At 39.3% G+C, this 18,725-nt stretch overlaps 1 protein-coding gene across 1 annotated transcript in view; it reads right to left on the bottom strand.

Moving 5' to 3' along the window:
* The window catches only part of LOC122995259 (polypeptide N-acetylgalactosaminyltransferase 10-like), an 83,294-nt gene extending 64,792 nt beyond the window's left edge, over positions 1–18,502 (bottom strand). The window contains exon 1 of the mRNA XM_044370341.1: positions 18,238–18,502. Within this exon, the coding sequence (XP_044226276.1) occupies positions 18,238–18,396 (159 nt within the window). The 5' untranslated portion in view covers positions 18,397–18,502. The remainder of the gene's footprint in view (positions 1–18,237) is intronic.
* Positions 18,503–18,725: the final 223 nt, after the last annotated feature.

The raw sequence follows: 18,725 nt of genomic DNA, 5'->3' as shown, positions 1-18,725 counted from the left end.
TAAACCTTTTATCTCTCCTCATTCTTTTTAATTAAGAGCAATGGAAAACATATAGTAGCAGGCTTCTAATTTTTAGCCGACTGTCTCTGGTAAAAAGAAAAAAATGCTGGCAGCAACAGCAAAAATATCAATTACAGTAGGCTGCCACTAAAAACTTTGTACCGACAAAAGGTACAAAGGCAATGTAGGTATTTTAGCCTTTAGTTACTTCCAAATGAGGAAAAGTAATCCTTAATTTTAAGTAAACATGATAAACGAATAAAACAAGACTTTTCAAGTTGTTACATTATACTTTAGGAAATTGTGATGGGCATTTTCCACTGATGTTCCATTCTGATGTTTTATAGACCAAGTGAGGAACTAATGAGCAGATTAAACAAGACTTATAAACAAGTATATACTGCACACAATTACAGAAAATGTCCATCATTTTAATATTTTATGTAATAGTTTAATTTAACCTCATGAATAAAACTTAACTCAGATGTACAAACTGAATAGCATGAAATCACTGTCTCCTTAATAAATAAAACTAGATCCAATAAGAATGAAAATTCCACTAACAGTAAAGATGATTTATTCATATACAGACGGCTGACAAATTAAAGGATTTTGCTGGCATGGTTTGGATCCACTTGTCCCCTTAGAGGGAAAGGTCACTGCTAATCAATACAAAGTTGTTCTTGGTGATCACCTTTATCCTATGATGAAACATTTCTATCCTGATGGGAGTGATCTCTTCCAGGATGACAATGCCCCCAATTCACAGGGCACGAGGGGTCACTGAATGGTTTGATGAGTATGAAAATGATGCGAATCATATGCTATGACCTTCACAGTCACCTCAATCCAATTGAACACCAATGGGAGATTTTGGGCCAACGTGTTAAACAGCGCTCTCCACCACCATCATTAAAACACCAAATGAAGGAATATCTTTTAGAAGAATGGTGTTCATCCCTCCAGTAGAGATCAGAGACTGTAGAATCAATGCCAAGGCGCACTGAAGCTGTTCTGGTGGTCCAACACCTTACTAGACACTGTTTAATGGTTTTTCCTTTAATTTATCACCCGTCTGTACATACAGCAAGTGTGATGAAAATGTACTTACATGTAGAAATAATTGGTCATGAATGTCATGAGAATGCTTTGTTAGGCAGAGAGCAGTCAGACTGACAGTTTTGAGTGACAGAATGGATCTGATGCACCCGTGCGGATATTTCAAACACAAAGCGTCGATACCACAGCTACAGTATTTAAGTTTCATTAACTGGGAAAATCAGCATCCTGATTGTTCAGTGCCACCTCTTTGAAATAATTAGTGGCTAGTTATTCTGATTGACGATGTGTTAGTAATGAGGTCAATTATGAATGATTTGTGTGATGAGGTCATTGAACCGTTGCAGCCACTGATAACATCCCGAAAGCATCACAGAGATTTATTCAGCATTGATTTGGATCCGCAGAAAACTTAACGAGATTCAGACTACAAATGCAAATCTAAGGTTGTCATCGTTTTTCTACTTCTGTTCAATTTGATCCTTGCTGTTGCTGAAATTGTAGTTTAAGTTTTCTCTTACAAAATAAAATGCCAGTTCATCTTACAACTTCATCCCTCTCTTTTCTGATTGCTTCATGTTGCCTCCTCTCTCCTCCAAGTCACATCAGGGTCTGACATGCAGGAAGAGTCCATCTGTGCGTTTCCAACTAAAAGGAAGCAACAATGTTCCACCCCATTTCCTTTTGATTAAAATTTCAGCACACATCACCATGATAATTCCACTGGTGCTTTTCTGCTCTAACAAGACCTTGAAAAACAAACAAGGAGAACTTGAAATTTTTCATAATCTCTCTAAGTCTATTTTTTGTGGCATTTACATGTGTGTATGTGTGTGTGTGTGTGTGTGTGTGTGTGTGTGCGTGTGTGTGCATGTTTTTGTTACTTCAATGGGACCTTTTCCAGAATATACACCGCCCTTGTCGGGACCAGTAGTCCTCATGGGGACCGAAGCCCGGTCCTAATGAGGCAAAATGTCATTTCTGAGGTCCTGGTTAAGGTTAACGGAGAGGTGTGAATTGAGCTTAGATTAAGGTTTGTATGTGTGTGTATGTGTGTGTGTGTGTGTTTCTCTCTCATACACATTCACAGAGTAGATATAGAGGACCTTGTACAAACAGCCAGGGGAATTTAGCTCCCAGAAAAGCTGTCGTAATCACTCAACACTAATATGGAGGGAATGGAACTGGACACCACAATAAGGCCCCATTCAGACAGAGCGCTTTTAAGCAGCCTGGGGCAGCTTTTTGTAATTGTTTTCAATGAGAGTGAAAGTTTTTACTCGCTGCTTTTGCGTTGCTTATCTCCTTGCGTTTTTCTGCTCTATGTGCCTCGTATTTTTGCAGGAGCGCCCTGAACACCTCGAATTGATAAAACTTCAACTCAGAATACCTGACATCATTTGCCTTTTTTCCCCATTTGTCCAATCAGATTAATCAAGAGGTGGGCCTTCTGTGGTGGTGACAATAACAAGTGGAGTTAATGGTCATGGAGGACAAACTAGTGGTGACTGTTGGATACCCGGAGCTGACTTTGACTTCTTATGATTTTACTAACTGTAGTTGCCATGATCTGAACAGATCAGCAGGCCTGGGGTGAGTTTACTTCGCAACAAAATAATGGTTAGGCTAAGAACAGGTTACTCAGTGGTTGCCTTTCAGCAATGAAAAAAAGACGCAGCAAGCTGCTCTTTTTTCAAATTGTGGGCTTCAACAAAAAAAAGCAATGTAGTGCACCTCACTACATGACAAGAAATACAGTACATACCATACAAAGGTTCAACATCAATAGTAGTATATAAACGGAACTACACTGACCATATTAGAGCATAGTTGCAGTGGTGTTACTTTCTGCTATAAAAAGCTGGAGGTTCTTTCTTGAGTTGCCTTTTTGCACCCAAGTTCAACAGTCATACAAGGAAAAATCCATCGCACATGAGCCAGAGATTAATTTCTACACCCACAGTGAGGTCAACAGACATGAATGCAACACAGCAAATTATTGTAAGTAAACAATGGTTCTTACTGTGGGTCAAGTGGGAAAATTCGGTTCATCAGTTCTTCTCTTTATTATCACACAAGAGTTTTGCAGCAAAGCAGCTTTAAAAGACAATATTAAACAATAAAAGTGGATAAATGACTCGCTCTAGTCTGAATACATGAATAAAATCCATAAAAAGGCACAGATAAGAATAGGGATGAGATAAAGTGCTAGGCTGTGCTGGGAACCAAGAGGCAAACTACACTATCTTTAAAATGAGTACATTTATTGCACATTAAATAAAGAAAAAACTGGGATGATGTCAAACCTCATCAAACAGAAGTTGTCAGTGTGATTTGTTGGCTAAAGACTTTTGACAAGAAAAGCTGCTGCTCACCATTATTTACTCGCTACCTTGACAGTGTTGCTCGTTTTCTTCCTTTGTTTGTACATTTTCAGTTCACATACCAAGAAATCATTGAGGAGGTCTGTGCAATAACAACACATCATGTCAACAATGAAAAAAATTATGTCTCCATTGGACTAATTCTTGCTAGACAGCTGTTATAAATTGATCCCATCCCATTACCAATCACTCCAGTTTGCAACTATATTCTGTTCTCTTTACCTCTAAACAACACAATTGCATTACATAATTAAATTATTTCCCATTTTAGTTGTCACAGAAAAAAATCAGAGTCCAATTCAACAAATGAAACATCACTGTTTTCAGCAAACAAGCTCTAATAAACCCACTGTACATTGAATGCAGCTTTAAACATCAATCACATTAAAATAAATTCCCTTCAATAACAGAATCACCTCCTCACCAAAGCCAAGCAGCATCTGACCTCCATTCAACCCAGGTTGAGATGAAGGTTGCAAAGGTATTAATCACAACATAACATCTAGAAGTTAATTCCAAACATACAGAAATCCTGAAATCAGGCAGTCAATCTATTGTTCAAAAGATACAAGAAAACCTTTCAGCAAACCTAACCGTCATTTATCTTCATCTCACAGCTCCTCACCTGCTGCTACCTCACTAAACAAAACCCCCAGGGTTACCTGACCCTTTTTCATTCACTCCAACACTTGAAAAAGAGGTAATTCAACTGGCAAGGCAGGGGAGAAGGTTTCTAATAAAGGAGTGAATCTACACTGCTTAGGGGTTGTATTGTGTAGTATCAACCACATCACCAATACCCACCTCATAAAAGCTGGTGTAAGTGGCTTTCACGTTGTACTTAAAAAAAACAGTCAAACACAGCCTTCTTTATTCTACTCTGTGTACTCTTTTTGCCTCCCTGCTGTGTGCTCTGCTGCTACCTTGCTAATGGCCAGCATCATGAGGATGAGGCTTCACGCTGCCACAAATAAATGTCTGCTCAGGGCACTTTTCTGCTCCATCAATATTCAAGGTTCAGCATAAACAAGCTAATAGGGCATCATATGAGCTACACCACAAGCCATGCAGGCCGTGTTTTATCTCCATCAACTGTTCAACCATTAATTACAAAACATTGTGTCTGATAAGTGACAGGCTGGAATGGAAGCTCTTCTTTTTATCGAGCAAAACGTTTAGGGTACAGCAGAGTGAGACAGAGAAAGAGGGGGGGGGGAGTGGCCAATTTCACCTGCATGAGTGATCACTAATTAACTTTCATGTAGTCTTTTAATGGTCTATTCATCTATTCATCTAATGTTTGCTCTGTCCCTGGGTGAGGATAAACAATATGAATGAGTTCCACTTTGAAGTTTCAGCATGGATTTGTGTGTGTGTGTGTGTGTGTGTGTGTGTGAGTGTGTGTGTGTGTGTGTGTGTGTGTGTGCAAGCTTATCTGCACATTAAAGAGAAAGTGACAGATTGCCAAAACCCCAAAACTTGACTCTTTCAGCACCATGGACAGAGACAGAAAAAGCATAACCAGGCACGGCAGCTCTGTCAAAAAGGGTCTTTGTTTTCCAAGACCAAAAAGCCAAGAGCAAAGTCCAAGGAATGGATAATACAGTGTATCTATTTGCTGTAACATGCAAACATTAGTATGACTGGCTAACTTGCCTCCTACATTCTACCTACACTTGTAACCCGCATTATATCTTCAGACAAGGGGCATATTATGACCTAACCACATTGTTATGTGAGGATAGAGGTTATGTTACAAAAAGCCCAGTCACAGAAGTTAAGCTAACATTGGAGACTCTGTCCTGCTTGGATTTGCGGATGTCCACACACTAGCAGCCGTAGCAAAAACCTGTTACTCAAGATAATGTTTTTTGGGTTTTTTTCCCCCAAACACACTGGTTAGTTCTCATCCTGAAAGCCTTTTCTCTTATATAAGTGAAACATATTTTTTGAAAAACAAACAATAAAGCAAAAATCTAACCTCTGCTGCTGTCTAAGTATGTTATTCTATAGCAAGGACCTAAAAAGGGTTATGTTAGAATGAAATAATATTCATTCATCATACTGGGACTGACTTTCTACCCTGAAATAACAGAACAACAATGCTTCTTACCATGTCTTCTACATGGATCATCAACGGCTAAGGGTGCGGCTTTAGTCTCAGTCTTTTAGCATATGATGTACACAGCCATCAAGTACATATCTCCTTTTAAAACAAGGCAACTTGAAACATTAAAGTTAGCCAGAGAAAGCTTTTTCAACAAACTAGCTTTATTAGCTTTCTAGAGCTGATCAAATCAGCCACACAGTTACCATTTCAGCTGACAAAATTGACAAGTAAAATCAATAACCCATTACTTCAAATATTACCAATGATTGTTTTAATGGTCAATCTAACAGTTTATCAGTGTAAACTCCATATGTGTCATTCTACAACAGAAAGCTTGACAGGCGAAGCAACAATAATTGTAAGAAAGTTGGACCCTTCCTGAATGGTCGGTTGCACTACAGGGACATGAAAGATTCACATTGTACCTCTTGATTCTATTTTATCCTTTATTGTTCTACATTACTTTATATTCTTGACATATCTGCTAACCATTTTGTGCCATTTCCCTGGTTTCTGAAAATGTCTTACACGTCGCACCTGACCAAACTTGAAAAGGTCTTCAGCACTGCAAAAACCAATGAAAACCACACCACAATGACTGGAAATGCCACGCTAACCTCTGAGGTGTCACCTTTTCAGCAAAGAGTTACCTCATCATGCTTTGTGGCAGTGGCTTTATTCTTCAGCGGCTGTATTATGGCACAAGGGAGAAACATTTCTCCGGAGAAATAAATGACAGCAAAATCAGAACAAAATGCCAGTGACCTCTGAGGTCTAACTTGTACTTCCAAAACTTTCCATTAAAGCACAACGGGAAACTTTACAGAGATCAAGTTAAACACAAGAGGCTGGAATGCTGATCTTTTATCACATATGGTGGTTGTTGCATCCCAGCCTCCAAATGCTTTGTGTCTTCTCAGTTTGAAAGCACCACGTAGGTCTTTTCTTAATAAATCCCATCCCCACTTTGTATTGCTCTTTGTTTGTTATTTATCTATCTCTATGTATTCAAGTATGCTGTATTACTGCACTGAGGAGCCCCAAGAGTAGAATCTAAGTGCCAAGTCAACAATTTACAATAATTATTTAAACTAATGATTAGAGTGTTTTTTGGGGTTTTTTTGGCAGAAAGCATTCATATATTACACTGTGCAAAATTTGTATTCTCATTTGTGAAACAGCAGCACAGTATTTACTGGTGTTGACAGTATAAGCTACTGCTGTCCCTGCCTCCAGAGATTTGACTAGAAAATGTGAGTGTTGCTTTCATCTCAGCTGCTTGACTTTACACACAGTTTTCTTGTATGGGTCAGGTGTGACATTAATAATGCCTGAGTTACATTTAATCCCCAGGATGAATGCATGCTAAATGTAGGCATCCACTGTGGATTTCTTATGAATATATAGAGTATATTTTTTTATCTACACTAGTGAGATGGAAAAGTTGGTGTATTGGTCCAACATTTTGGTCAGAGTGACACATCTTGGCAATTTTTGGTTGGATTTCCATTGAATTTTCTACAGCCATTCATTGTCTCCAGAAATAAATCCAAAAGACTTTGGTGATCCCTTGAAGTTTCATCTTGTGCCACCGACAGATTAAATATCCATTTGTCTGAGCCTCTAGCTCATGACAAATTGCTGATATTTTAATTTTGGAAATTTGTTTTTAGGGTAATTGTACACAACATGCTTCACAATCTAAATAGAGGAATACCATGACATGGATTCAGTTTAAATGTTGGTGGCACCCAGACCATCCCACCAGCACCAACCACACTCCCATCCATCATTTCCATTTGCTCAAAGTCCTGGGTGGGACAGAAAAAACACACCGAATGGACATTGAATAGCCAAATTACAGTTTAAATAACATTTTGCCATTTCAGAGATACTGTATTTTTTTCCCAGCAGTTACACAGATATATGTAAGTTGAATGTCTTCCAATATATTATGTATCATAGAATAATCTTTGATGTGATATAGTATTGGTATCATGTAATATATTTAGATAGTATCATATCCTTGTTTATCCTGTGATTACCAGCGTTACAAATTTATTAGTGTTTTAGTTCAAGATCCTTTCTGTTGTACTACTATAAGGAAATGTGCAATATTCCGAGGACATTTGTGCTCCTTGGAAGATAAACACTTTGGAATCAGGGAACAGCATGATTTCTCCTCTGGTGCCACCAAGGGAAAACTTAGAATTTCTTGTCACACTAGAGGTAAGGATCTAATATTAGCAAAGTTGTCTCTTGTTTATCAGTTAATTGTGTTTAGCTCTGCCATCAATTTTACATCATGGTTCAACAACTTCAAGTTGTTGCTCATTGCAAGATAAGATATACTTTACTGTCCCCTTAGGGAAATTTTTCTTAGGCTTAGTGTTGCTGCATCACAAAATTTATCTCCCAAATATACTCACATAGATACCTTACATCATTAATACAAAAACAAACAAACAGAAAAAAAGAACACAATGAGACCAATGACATCAATAAAAATCACTACAGCTTATAAAACCAGGAAAATAATATTGCACCAGTGTTGCACATTTCAGCAACTCAGCAAGGCCACTTGTGTGACACTCAGCAATTAGTCACGTGACTACTGAGAAAATTAACTATTTTGATAATCAATAGTCACTTCAGTCATTTTCAAAGCGGTTGCAGCTTCTCCTTTGTGAGAATTTGCTGCTTTTTTATATCATTGTAAACAGAATATTTTGGGGTTTTGGACTGTTGGTTGGAGAAAAACATTCGCAGATGTCATCTTAGACTGTGGAAAAAATGTGATGTGACATTTTTCACTGTTTTCTGAATTTTCATAGATGAAACGATTAATTGATGATGAAAATAATCGTTAGTTGCAACCCTATACACTGATGCAAATTTGAATGAAGTTGTGACACAGTGGAACTACAATTACTAGATGAAAACAAGTTAGACAGCGGGAAATTTGAACATTGCTGAGCTTTATGGTATCTTCCGACAGCAGCTGAATGGCTCAAAATCAATACCACCAAAAGTTGTTGCTGTTTTGCGAGGCGTCATTTCTTTCTTGTTTCTAGCACCAGCTTGTGAGCTGGTGGTGCTTTGTTCATTTTTAGCTGCTTTCAAATCTGTTCTTATGAACAGATAGACAGAAAACTTCTATTGGACTGCCTTTGTTTGGTACGGAGGAAAAGCTTGTATTACCAGCAGAACAGTAATTCTGGTAAGAACAGAATGGCCCATTCATTCTCTGAGGAGGACGAATCAGACCACCTTGGGTCAATACTTCCCTTTTCTGTTTCCTTTCCTTCTGCTGAGAGCTGACAGTAGCTCTGAATGAGAAGAGGAAGCTTTCTGTTCTGTTTATCCCCCATTCCTCTTCTGTCAGATCACAGACAGATTCACCTTGACCCCCAGAGATACAATTACCTGTCTTTCCTGTTCCACCTCACCCCTCTGCACCTCCTCCTCCAGCTTGAACCACTTCACAGACTAGTAAATCTGCACTGGACACAACTCACAACCCTTCCCTCTTCTAAGAACAACCTGTGTGCTTCTGTGAGAGTAACTGACCTACTCCTACTTCAGTTCAGTGAGGCAGAGAGATATGAAAGTCCTGACTATCTATTCACAGGTTACAACACTGGCTAAAAATGCTTTGCTGTTGTGTAGTAAGTAAAATTAAAAATAACATAAGGTGTATCTGTTTTCACTTACCACTTTCGATGAAGCACTGAAATAGCACATAGAAACACTCTTTTAGGCTGAGTAGTCCTGTTGCGATTCACATGCAAATCTCTTTAGGCTCCCATTCTCTATCTTGTCTGAGCCAGACTTGAGCTTAAAGCAGAGGACCTCCAGGCAGAGTACCCTGCAGCGAGGCACTCCAAACCCCCCCCTCAAAGAGGAGCTCAGCGAGGCCACAGCACAGTCCATCTCCCAGAAGAAGTCATTACTGAGAGTCCCGCTGAGATAGAGAGAGCAAGCAAGAGGACCAGAGAGAGGCCAGCACTCTCCGCCTCCTGCGGTTTCTCCTTAGATATTGATGGATTGTGATACAAACACTGGTCTTACAAAGTGTTTGAACCACCTGCTGTTTCCATGAAATGACCAGAGAACATGAGTCCAGATGAAGGGTTTCGCTCCTTTTTTGATATCAGCTGTTAAATCAAACTAAAGATGAAGGATGAAGTTGGGGACATGAGAGCATTGTGTTGAGGACTGGATTTTGCAAATGGATGTGTTTACATGCAATTATGTTCTGTTTTTTGTTTTTGTTTTTTTTTTTTTACTTTTCCTTATATGCACAGAGAGCAATGGAAAGCAGCCATAACACAATCAAAGTGCAACTGCTCTTTTTAAAGAGACGCTGCACCTGGCGGCTTTTTTTGGCAGAGTGCAGCACTTCCAGTGAAAGGTTTAACTTTCCAGAAAATGTCAAGTCACATCTCAGCCTGTCAATCATGAGAAGAAATGAAAATTAGTATAATCATAAAATACAACATGTCACTTCAACACCAAGACCATTTTTCTATTCAAACACTACTTGATGGATGGATAAATAGTGGACTTATATTATTTGTACAATTTGTTCATTTGCATTTGCTGATACAAAATGTTTAGCAAAAGAAAATAAAGATGAAAAGCTGCAAAACTGCAGGGATAATTATTTTTTAGAGACTGTTTTATGTGTCAATGGTTTAATATTGGTCTAATAAGATAGCTCAGCAAGGGGCCCATTGTGATTTAACCTGTTAATAATAGTGTAGCTTTTTTTTCTATTAAATGTTAATCCAAACTTCAAATATGAACAAAAGGGTCGTCCAACCACTAAACCACAGGATAAAAACCTGCTGTCACTCTCAAATAACCTGACATTGTCTTACAATACAGAGGTGAACACTAGACAATAACTAAACATCATCTCTCAAGTTATTCATGTTAGTTGATGGTGTTAAAGGTTTTGTTTACTTCAGTCATGTCTGTAAGCACAACAGAAAAATGGGCCAATATTTTCAATAACGATCAGCTGGACACACTGTCCACATGCATTTGGTTTTGGGGCTGTTTTTCTTGGTTTGGCCCAGACCCCTTAGTTCCAATCAAGACAACTTTTCATGCTACAACATCCAATGATATTTTAGTCAACAGTGTTCTTCCAACTTTGTGGCAACAGTTTGAAAAAGACCATTTCCCGTTTCAATATGACAATGCTCCCATGCACAAAGCCACATCCATAAAGAAATGGTTTTCCCAGTTTTGGGTGGAAGAACTTGAGTGGCCTGCACAGAGCCCTGGTCTCATCCCCATACTGAACTGGATGAACTGGGACACTAAGTACAAACCTTATCGCCCATCATCAGCATACAACCTCACTAATGCTATTGTGGCTGATTGAGAGCCAATGCCAGCAGCCAGGTTTCAAACTCTTGTTGAAAACCTTCCCAGAAGAGCAGAGACTGTTATAACAGCAGATTAATGCCCATGGTTTTGGAATCACATGTTCAAAAATCACATATGGGTGTAATTTTAGGGTGTCAACATACTTTTGTCTATTTCCAGACTGTTTTTCTCTCTTGCTCTGCCGTACTCTACTTCTCTTTTCAGCTTGCAGACTTTGTCAGGTCTGCATACACATACACACATGGTAAGCAAACAAACTTGACAAAAAAGTGTAGAGGGCAAATACATAGTGCACAAACATAGCGAGAGGACTTCACTAACACTAAGGAGGGCAAACTTTGCATATCTATACACACACACACGCACCTCCAGCTTAAAGCAGTCCTGCTATCGCTTGCTGACAGCAGAGTCTCCCAAACAGCTTAAAGGTTATTGTTGGTGGATACAGCTTGGAAACATGCAGATACCTGAATTTTGCTCATATTACTGCTACTGAAAACTTTGATATATATTCATACACTACTGCTAACTGCTTGTTTTGTTTTTAAAAGCCTGTTAAGTGCATACAATGAGGACTTATAATAAGGACCTGACTGCTTTGAAGATACCTTTCTTGCCATAATTAATAACCATAAAACTCAATGATTAAACTCAGTGCTTCAGGTGTTGCACTCCTGCTACTGCTGTCATGCACAGACCCCACTAAATTGTGCAGAGTTCATGATACTGCAGCTGCCCATTCTTACAATCCTGTCCACATCCTTTATTTGCTTTCCTGTCTGCTTCTTGTCATGATGAAGTTTTCATTAGGACTACTTCCCTCCAGAGAAATAGTCCCTATATGAAAACTGCTGATGGTGAGGTCAGTGTGGATTATTGTGATTTGCTGTTGATTTTCCAATATTTTGAAGATGACAAACAAGATTCACCATTTCCCTTTCCCTGACGCCCATCAATGCTTGCCTGGATGACATCTCTGAGTGGATGCCAAGGCACCATATAAAGCTCATACCAATGCTCTTCTCTGTTCACTACACTGGCTCCCTGTTGCTGCTTGCATCCAGTTTAAAACTGTAGTGCTGGTCTACAGGGCAGTGGAGGGAACTGCTCTTTCTTAGCTCCAAGCCATGGTCAAACCCTATACTCCTCTGCCTCTGGACATTTAGCTGTCAAATCACTCAGACAACCCTGTGGTTGCTTGGTCCAGGCTCCACAGTGGTGGAATGAACAGCTCACTGAAGTCAGGATAGCAGAGTCACTACCCATCTTCTGCCGCAGGCTAAAAACCACCATTTCAGATTTCATCTCGACAACCCTGGCCCTGCTAGCACTTACTTATGTCTCACTTCTTGAAAGAAAGGTAAAACAACTTGTACTGTAGCACTAAACAATTTTGGGTGATGTCTAACTCTCTCCCACATCGTTGGAGACAGTGTTACAATACACTTATTGTTAGTCACTTTGGATGAAAGTGCCATGTGAGTGTAATGTAACAACAGACATTTGAGAGATGTATATCTCAAAACTTCAGCACATAAAACCAAAAATATCTGCATAACCAAGGTTAGTAAGTGGGGTAAGTGACAAAATACATCTTTTGTTGTTGTTGTTTTTTGAGAATTTGGAACCCAAGGCTTTAATTCTTAAAGAGAGAAAATGTTTTAAGGACGCTTGCACAAGATTTTGTATATAAACGAGCAGACAACAGCACATTGTTAGCTATAAGCATAGTGTGATGGACCTGCTGGGAAGTTCAGTGGTAATTTACAGCTGTGTTGGCACTGCTGGAATCACAGCCTCTGCTGGCTCCAGTCCAAACCCATCTGAGCTGTTCAAATAAGCTCCTTATTATCATGTCTGTGGGAGAGGAAGGCAGGGGAATAACAACACAGAAATACTGTACGGTGGCCATTAAGTGCTGAGCCAGGGTGCTGCCAGCTCAAAGAGAAGCTTCTTGTCCCATCCCAGCTAGAGGTGAAGCTGACAGACAGGCGCAGCTATCAGCCCCTGACTCTCTGCTCGGCAAAACCAGCTCCAAAGCTTCAGTAATACACTAAACCTTTAGATGAAGCTAAGAAATAGGGACCATTTTTACCTCTATGTTAGAAAAATTGACATTTTTACCTGCTACAGCACTCTCCCCGAATACTGGACCAATTTCAAAAATGATTGTCCCTGTTAGTCACTTAGATGCACAAAGATGGGAAAATAAGGTCCAAGTTGAAAAATACCAAAGTTAACCTTTAAGTGAAGTGCCAGTGATATTGAGATGAGGCTAATAAATAGACTTTATGTTAAAAGTAAAACAAAATGATACTTTAAACACTCTTTGTCATAATAACCCACTTTTCACAAAAAACACACAAACCTGGCAACTCTGCATAGATTGTACCATTAAAGATATGTGAAATTAAAATGGTAAGATTGTTTGATATTGGTACAACCTGCCCAACTGTTTACAACTTGTTCCACTGCCACCAGTGGCCAAACTGTATCTCTCTGTCACAGTTGTGGTTTTAGAGCTACAGATGAAACTCCCAGTCACATGACCGGTAGCAGCAGTGGCAACCCTGCAGTCCTCTCTCTCCCTCTGTGTGAATGAAAGTCTCTGTCAGCAGAATTCAGACTACAGATGAGTGACTTGTCTCTCCTTGTAGCCTCTGAGCTTGGCTCCATTCAACATGGGACTACAAAAGGACAGATGTGACTTACATCATCATCTCACTGGCTCACATAATCCTCCTCCCAGCATCCTTACGTACTATACACCTCCTGATCTAAAGCAGACTTATCCTGCTGAGTCGTGCTGTGTTTTTCTGAGGCAGGGGGGTGGGGGCGTGGGGTCAGAGACAGGTTGCTCCTTCCTTCTACTACAACAATCATTGCTCAGTATGCTTAAGAGGAGCAGATCAATTGAGTTAACACAAAGAGTTTTCACTCTGCTGCTGGGAGGCATTTTGTCACACTGGTGGTCTACACTGTATGGTTCAAATAACTTTTCACACTGTGGAAAAACATGTAAAGTCCAACATTTATAATCTAATATTAAATTGGGAATTCAAATAAATATATGAAAACACCTGGTTTGACATCACTAACCCTTCAGAATTACCCTTTGAAGGGTCAATTTATCTGAATGATAAACGGACATTTTCAACTCACCCCTAGTGGTATCTAGCCATGCACATGGTGTAGATTTAGTGTTATTGCCTCATTTATTGCCTTGTCTTTTTTTTTTTCTTGAGATACAGAATCCGTGTCTGGAATTTGTTCTGCCATCCCAATTTAATGAACCTGAATTCAGTTTTATTTGTGGTGCTCAAATCATTGAAAAATTGTATTTGACTCGAGAACATCCTTTTTTCTTGCATAAACAGTATCTTCAGAATTACTAAAGAAATAGTCCCTATTAAAAGAGGTATTGTTGTTTGTATGGCCAAAGACTGATATAGCTTTATGCTGCTGATAGCAGCTAGGTTGCCCTTTAGCAAGGCATGTACTGTATGTAAAACACACTTTCCTCCAGCTAAAATCCTGCAGGATAAACTATTTGTGAAAAAGTTAAATTAAATACATGTAAATAAGGACACTGCTGAAGAAAAGCCTTCTTGGCCTCCCCCCTGAGTAAACAAATCTTTAAAAAAACAATATGAATGAATGTTACTCATTTATATTCCATTTTATCTAATACATCAGTGGAAGAGTAGATTGTATATGAATGAGGCTGCAGCTCATTCTGTTTGTATTTAATCCTCTGCGATTTTATTCTGACGGTTTAAGCACTGTGTCGTCTTCAAGTGAACCACAACACAGACAGAAACCAACAAGGGTAAGAAAATATCCACTACAAATGTCTCTAACAAGACTTATGTGGGAAAAGGCTCAATGGGATTAGGGTATTGATTTTTATCTACTTCAGTGAAGCCATAACAGCCCACTGGGAGCACTCAAACACAGATCACAGACACACATATTGTTCCTTCCTTTCTCCTCGTTTGTCCGGTGTTCCATTTGTCTTTTGCTATTAAAAGTTTACAAGAAAGAAACAGAACAAGAGATGAATCCTTTCAGCCAGAGTCCCGCAGTGTAAAACAGGTTCTTCTGTTATATTAGATGTTAAAATGAGAAATATTGGTGCTGCAATAACCTGGCAGTCAGTCAAGGGTGTTTCCCTGCTTTTCACTCAATGTATGCTGGGATAGGGTTCAGTACCCACATGAAACTGAAACAATGCCATTAACATCATTGCAACTCAGCACAAATTAATATGGAACTGCCTGAAAATGCAAACAATCCTAGATGCCTCACATCAGCCAAAACCTGCTGTTCAAGGTAATTAAATGCTCAATCAATAGATATAATGCTGTCCTGACCACAACATCAGCCAACCTGCAATGATACATCTTATGATATAAAAACTTGCAGGTCATAAATATAAATCTTTTCCATCACTGTCTTCCATCCAACATGATGTGAATAAGCAAGTAAGCAAGAATGGTAGGATGACAAGATGAGAGGGTAAATTGAGAAATTTGGGGTTTATTTCACAATTTGAAATGTAAATGTTTTATTTCATCCCTCGAAACATAACAGAAAATGCATGCATGAAAAATATCAGATTAAATTGTCCCTCTAAATTAAGTTAAGGGATGATGCTTTTTTGCCACTTGGGTCTTGCTGTTATAGTTCCAGCCATCAAATGTATCAGGTTTTATACCTCAAAGTCTACAGAGAGAGGAGTTTGGGTGGTTGAATGGGTCAACAAAACCACAGACTTTGACACAGGAGAATGCTGCTCACTCAGAATATTTAGCATGAAACACTGCTGGTTTTGCCAAATGAGCACTGAGTAAATCCAGCTCAGTAATAAAGATATACTGTAATTATGTAACATAATTAGCCTTTATATTTTTGAACTCATGAGGGATATTAAAGGCAATCTGTGCAAAATGTTCTCTGAAGAAGTTGATGAAATTTGTGCCACATCACAAAGCACCTAAGAACTGCAATGGATTTGAATGTTTACAAAATTTGACATTATGCCATAAAGGGGTTGTTAGTGATAACCGTCTGAGGATCCTCATATTGGAAAATGAAATAAAAAGCCAACACAAATCCAAAGTATTACTGATTTTGACAGCGACAGTAGGGGATATCCTCCACAAACCCTCTGCAAAAATCTTATCTTATCTAATCTATTAACTTAACATGTCAATAGATTAATCTAACTGTATACACATTCAGTTAGAAATGCCAGCTCTGCTCAGAGATTCTGGTTTTTCCAAGTATGGACTTCAGGAGTTGTTGCATTAAAACTGAGCCATGAGTCCTTATGCAGTGATGCAAATTCAAATACAAAAAGTCCTCCAGGCCAGTCATCCACTCTTGCATTCAGTAAATTAGCCGGACAGTAAGTCAGTCAGTCTGTAAACCATATGATAAACTCTAATCACTGCGCTCATCTTGTCTCATCTGCTCTGCTGAAACAGTGGGAAGGAAAGTGAGGAATCAATGCAAGCATCAATAAGAAGAAACTCATGGAGGGAAATCTTCATGGCAGCTCATGTCTGAACATTCTGCTGTTTGTCACATTTACAACCGTTGATCAGCAACTGAATGGAATAATATCACATACTGGCACATAAATCATGTTAATTTACCCACTTATAATAGCTGTCCTCAAACAAACTGAAACAGCACACCTCTGTATGATTTTGAGGTAATTTTGAGTGGAAAACTGTTGTTTCATGCTTTGATTGTAATCAGATTTGGAGCTCAGGGTGGCTTTCCTCTCACACATAAAGTAGAAACGTGAATATATACAAGTAGAAACGTGACAACAGCTTGGTGTGATGTCAATGATCCTGTAGATGTGACCAGCTGAGACTAATAATTATCATCAGTGGTTTCATCAGAGCTTCATTACTGCTGTAGGGAGATGCTGGACACATTGAATGGGATACCAAATACCAGAGACAAAGACAAAAAGTACTTCAGCATTGATTTGTAGATGAGCTACGGTAATTAGCCGTAAATGCTTATGTATAATAGTTTGTCATTTCTAGTTAACTGAAGGATCAGTGATAAACAGGAAATATATTAATTGCAAAAATAATAATAGAAAACATTATCTAGTATAAAAAACATGATAGTTGCAGCTTTCCATAAATAAAGATTTGCTGCTTTACTCTGTTATTATACTTATTCTTATTATATCATGATATCAAAATGATTTTTCTAATAAGAAGTTTGAAGGCATCACTTTAGGTTCTGGCAGCCTGTGGTGAGTGCATCCCTCATTATTCTTGAACAACACAAACAATTCCAAACACAAACAATCTGATGAATAGTGCTTTCTCTTTCTTGACATTTCATCTCCTACATGATCAATTAATCCTTACATTACTCAATAACGCTCCAAAAAAGAAAAAAAAAAAACAGAAACAGTGGCAGCCTTAGTTATTCCCCATGGCAACTGCTACAAAGCAGATAATGAAGGACTGTATGATCAATAAGAGCACACATGAAACGGTTTATGGTTGGTTTTATAAAATAAAAACCAAGACATGATTTTGCTAAATACAGTACACGCAACAGCAGCAGTTCACCAAGTTTGTAACAGAGATGAATAATAGCAACAGGCAAACAAAACTAACAGCACAAATTACTTTAGAGCAGCGGAACAATGATCCAAACGCCTAACCGCCTGCAATTTCATGCCTCTATAGCCGTCTTCAGGGGCTGCTGGAAATCTCACAATTACTAATTCAATTTTTCAGTTCTTTGCAGTCTTGCAACCTGCACAAACTAGACTTTAATGCTTTATCGCTACAGTCATACAAAACCGAGAAACGTCGTTTGCCGTCAGTTGGGTATCTAACAGCCTGGGCGCTCTCCATGGTGCTGAACCTTGGCTGCGCTTAAAGTACCAAGTCGCTCTCCATGGTCCTGACTCTCTACCCCAAACATACTGTACATACGGTGGGTGGAACATTCTGCTTTATAAGACATTCTCAACATGTCTGAAAACATTTATGTTGGGACTATTTTCACAATTATGAGGTCGCCTATGAGTGAGCTCTTTGTTTCAGATTATCGAGTCCTGAACAGAACCTTAAGCAACTCCACCTCAGGGGTCGCTTGAATTGAGAGGAAAACGAGGAGAACACTATGAAAAATATTCTGCACCTGCATGTTCTTAATCCTCCCTGAAGGTCCCCGGACTCCACTTTGAGAAGCATTATATGAGAGGACCACCAGTAGTAGTAACCGAGCTTCCCCTACCTGTATCGAGGGGATGCCGCCCGGACCGTCCCCTATGTCGGGCGAGTTGTCGAACACGCGGTCCTTGTACAAAGACCACAGCCCGACGTTGGGGAGGAAAAGAAGAGCCGCTATGAGCAACCCGGCGAACTGCAGGAGCCTCTTCTCTTTCCGCCTCATCTCTCCGGGAGAAAGCGTGTGAAGCAGCAGCAGCAGCAGCAGCAGCGGTGAAAACTAGCGAGTCCCGACTCCCTGCTCTCCCAAGCGGAGACAACTTTCACTCTGACTGGCGGGACGGACTGCTCATAAGCTACTTGAAATATACTAACATACGCGACGTCCGGTCGTGACTTTCAAAATAAGATATCTTAGCCTTACAAGTCGTTTTGACTGTTCTCAACTACATGTGCAAGACTGTTCGTGTTAGATGATGTGCCTGAAGTAAAGTCAGTGTCACAAAACACAAGGGTAAAGTCAAATGAGTCTCAGTAATTAAGTTTTTATTGGCT

The sequence above is a fragment of the Thunnus albacares genome, chromosome 13 (genome assembly GCF_914725855.1).
Source record: "Thunnus albacares chromosome 13, fThuAlb1.1, whole genome shotgun sequence".
NCBI lineage: Eukaryota > Metazoa > Chordata > Actinopteri > Scombriformes > Scombridae > Thunnus > Thunnus albacares.
This window is presented reverse-complemented; position numbering and strand designations above follow the sequence as displayed.